Source organism: Antedon bifida, chromosome 5 (assembly GCF_963402885.1).
Source record: "Antedon bifida chromosome 5, ecAntBifi1.1, whole genome shotgun sequence".
Classification (NCBI taxonomy): domain Eukaryota; kingdom Metazoa; phylum Echinodermata; class Crinoidea; order Comatulida; family Antedonidae; genus Antedon; species Antedon bifida.
This window is the reverse complement of record NC_136230.1, coordinates 11745798-11750163: the sequence shown is the minus strand read 5'-3', so window position 1 is coordinate 11750163 and position 4366 is coordinate 11745798. Positions and strand designations below refer to the sequence as shown.

The following is a 4366-nucleotide window of genomic DNA, read 5'->3' as shown; positions in this document are numbered from 1 at the left end:
AGTGTGATTAAAAAAAATAATAAAAATTTTACAGTTTAATGGGCATGCCGGTATTAATGTAGGTAAATGAACCAACCACAATGCGGGTCATATTATAGATAAATAGCAAGTATACCCGCCCCAGGGCGGGTTTTAAAATTAGTTTAAAGCCTTCTCAGTACATAACACCTGACGCCAGTACCTCCCTATACTCACTAACCCCCAGCCCTCTCCAGTAACACCCCACACTCTTTTTAAAAAACAAATTCTTCACAGGACAAATTCAATTCTACTTCAGTTTATAATTGAGAGAGTATACATAACTACGATAGGCCTATGGTTTAAGTACGTTGTAAACTGTGTAAATAAATAGGTGTCATTTTGGCTGATAATTAAAATCTAATTTTGAAACTGCGGGCCCCCCAGCCTTCTTTCTCCTCTCACCATCCAAGCCACAATCAACAAAACTTAACTCCTCCCCTGGACAGTTCAAATGTAGTAACTTTTCCTATTGTCGTGGTACGTGAGACCATGCCCGGATTAATTTGGAAGTTTTCTCCCCGGGTATCAAGCGTGCGAGGCTTGGCTCAAATGAATGCAATATCAAGACCAACAGAAAGACAACAAGTTGTTGATTGCCGTTACCATACCATTTATTGTGTACGAATCAACGTTACTCAGAAAATAAAGAGAACGAAGGAAAAAAGCCCTGCAAATATACAAACAAGCGTTACATAATTTCAATAACAATCAGTTTATAACTTCACTTTACCACTGTATTACCAATAATCAATAATAATCAGTTTATAACTTCACTTTACCACTGTATTACCACTATACTTAAACACACTGTGTACAAACTGGTTATCATTAAGAACAATACAATCAATTAAACGTCATTACAAATGATCAATACCTGAATCAACTTGAATGATGTATTTACTAATAAGAACGAAAGATCGTACAGCAATCAACCATTTCTCTATAAATTGAAGTAAAGATTTGAGAACATTATTTGCTTTATTTAAGTTGTATGCATGCAATTTCGTATAATAAATTAACAGGCAATGATCCGTCTATCGTGTAATATAATTCGTTTTACTACTTACAATGGTAACTTCAACAACGGCTTAATAATACAACACGGTAACGAAAATCACATCTTCTTGTGTTTGCAACAAAAGCTTTTCTGACGCGCAGACAGAAAAACCAGGTAGTTAAACAAAACATCACCTATATGCAAATGCGCCAAACACAATGCTCGCAAAACAACTAGCAGCAAGACACTTATATGCAAATACGCAGAACGCACACGAACAACAACTGATCCATGACATGTTCCCCGCTTAAAATCCTTTTGTCCCCAAAAGGAGAACCTATAAAAGAGAAGAAATACACAAAATACAAAAAAATATAGATTCACTACACCTTCCCCGCTTGAGACCCTTTTGTCCCCAAAAGGAGAAACAAATGAAAATAGACAAGAGGAGAAGTTAACCAGCAAATGTAACAAGGCACATAACACCAACACCAACATCAATTTAACCTCAGCAACAGAATGCAAAGGAATACGCCGATAGGGAACTCGGATAGGTGTATTATCTTTTAAAGAAATTTCATGCGGAATAACATCACATCGACCGACATCATATGTTCCCTTAGAAAACACGCCAATGTGCTTACGCAATAACCCAGCAACAACTTTCTCTTTTCCAGGATCCAGACTATTCAACATTATCCCAGGAGGTAAATCCAAAGCAATATCTGGTTCAGAGTTGATTCTTCTATCTGCTCCAACATCTGACGATTCCCTGTTCAAAGTAGTAAAAGAGTCCAAGTTAGCATGAGAACCAACATTTACATTAGGTTTAATAGATTCATTTAAAGATTGAAAAGGAACAACTATATTTATGTGTTTTAATGAGACAAGAACGTTGGACTCGTCTTCATCGATTCTCAACATGACTTCAGATCTACTTATTTCGGGCGCAGAAGGATGCTCATCTACCAGTCGTCTCAACTCATGTAGACCACTGAAACCATGCAACTGGCGTAAAATATTACATCCAATAAGAATCGGATAATTTACTTGCTTATTCTTAACGGCGATGTCGGAGACAACCAGGAAACTACCCTTAAGTTGCTGATCAGCAATCACAACGGGAATTTCAATGTACCCTTCTATGGGTACCTCAACCCCACAGACCCCAATAACATTCATGAACAACCCATCAACACTACCCAGTTCACCACATTCAGGCTTTAGTATGTTATGGTATATGGATGATGGAATGATTGATGCCTCAGCTCCGGTGTCTAAAATACAACCAAGTTCAGCGGAACCAACACTCATAGTAGTACAAGGACTTCTAGCAACTAATTTCTCGAATAACACGGTATTTTGAACATGTGAATTAGGTATAGCATTAGAAATATTTGTATCTGCACTTGCAACAGGGGCACGGACGTCGTGACATATCTGTGTATCCTGGATACCCAATGACGATTGCGGAACAACACTCTGTTGAGAAGGATTAATAGATGAGTTATAATTGACATGTTGGTTTCTACTATACTTAGTAGGACAAGCATACGCAAAATGACCTGGATTTTTACAAGTCCAGCACAAACCAGGAGGGACACTACATTGGTTTCTACTGTGACCTTCAATACCACAATTGAAACATCTACGAGAAACATTAGAACGAACATCTGAACGGAATTCAGGACGTTGAGATTGGAATAATTCACCGAATTTGTTATCAATGGTCTCATTGATTTGCTGCTTAAGGAAAGATTGCAATTCTCGTTTCATCTCAGTCAGACCATAATCTACACACTCTACCCCGTGAATTTTGGGCTTAGTATTTACTCGTTCCCCTTTAAACAATTCTACAACCTCCTCCCTCATTTCAAGAAAGGTCTTCCCTCTGAACGCCAACTCAATTCGCTTTAATTCTCTTTTAACCCCATGGTCTCTGACCCCTTCTACCAATCTCTGCTTCAAAGTAGTATCCTGGAGGTGTTTTAAGGCTGCCTGCTCACTCCTATCTGATGCCTCAACCAACTGTGTGTATAGTTTGAGTAACTCTAGACTATAATCAGCTATTGATTCTCCCTCTAACTGACGCCTAGAATAAAAAGAAGAACTATATCCTGAAACGGTTTCTTCTGGACCAAACATAAATTTTAATATACCAATAGCACGCTTAGCATCTTTACCGTTACCGGACACCATCATCTGACACCGGACTTCATCCTTTGCCTTGCCACCAAGATGACTTATCAAAGTATCATATTTTTTCCAATCTGTTAAAGAATAATGGTCACAATAAGCTTCGAAATCAATAAGCCAATCCCTTAAAGAATTCTGCCCAGGAAGTTTAGGCGTACCAAAAAACTTGGATAATTTAACAGGTGGAGGAGATTTTTGGGTGGACAAACCCTTGAAAGCATTGGTAAGAGCGGATATCATTTCACTAACATCAGTTGTCTTCGCAGCACTACCACCCCCTTGCGCAGTCTGCTTTTTAGACGGGGCCGCGCTTTGACCACCACCAGTCGCCATAACGAGAAAATGTGACTTTCACTAATGAATTATTTACGAAGGTAGCATATAATATATTGGATATCAATATTTCATTATGGATTTTAAACAACATATAACAATCTCACTAACGTTCTGTAATTATAGTTACAATAGTAAAGTAGCATATATCAATCATTTAATTATCGCAATGTACTTTAAACAGACTATCGTTTAACAATATTATTACACGTTATAATATAACACAAGTTCACCATAACATCACTAGGCAAATCCTCTAAATAACCGGCTACTGCATTCAAAATACAATACCACTGTATACGTTATATCAATGTCAATCATTATTATAAATCAATAATTGCGTAAATACAATACATCAATCTACAGTGATCAATAAATCCGATACAGTATATAGAAATCTATATAATTACATAAAGAAAATACATCAATTAATGATAGTTCAATATGTATAAATCTTATCTGTATCTCTGATTCACCGACAGTTGATCCAGGGCTTTCCAATCACTGGTCACTCCAAAGAATATACTCGCTAATCACCATCTGCCGCTAAACGTAAATCTTGAATTTCGATCCTGTCCGTGACGCCAATTTGTCGTGGTACGTGAGACCATGCCCGGATTAATTTGGAAGTTTTCTCCCCGGGTATCAAGCGTGCGAGGCTTGGCTCAAATGAATGCAATATCAAGACCAACAGAAAGACAACAAGTTGTTGATTGCCGTTACCATACCATTTATTGTGTACGAATCAACGTTACTCAGAAAATAAAGAGAACGAAGGAAAAAAGCCCTGCAAATATACAAACAAGCGTTACATAATTT

General features: G+C 37.5%; 1 protein-coding gene across 2 annotated transcripts; it reads right to left on the bottom strand.

Moving 5' to 3' along the window:
- Positions 1-494: 494 nt before the first annotated feature.
- On the bottom strand, positions 495-2411 carry LOC144842594 (uncharacterized). 2 transcript variants are annotated; one of them, XR_013612138.1, is made up of 3 exons: positions 1089-2411; positions 896-961; positions 495-688 (listed from the first exon to the last, which is right to left on the bottom strand). XR_013612138.1 is itself a non-coding variant. In XM_078699044.1 (2 exons), exon 1 carries the CDS (start codon positions 2330-2332, stop codon positions 1136-1138), a length of 1197 nt encoding a protein of 398 aa, XP_078555170.1. In that variant the 5' UTR covers positions 2333-2411; the 3' UTR covers positions 495-961; positions 1089-1135. The 2 variants fall into 2 exon arrangements, 1 of the variants encoding a protein (XP_078555170.1); XM_078699044.1 differs by having other exon boundaries at positions 495-961.
- Between the last annotated feature and the right edge of the window lie 1955 nt (positions 2412-4366).

Excerpts from the sequence above, each read along its gene's own strand:
- LOC144842594 (XM_078699044.1), bottom strand. The coding sequence starts at position 2,332 with ATGAGTGTTGGTTCCGCTGAACTTGGTTGTATTTTAGACACCGGAGCT.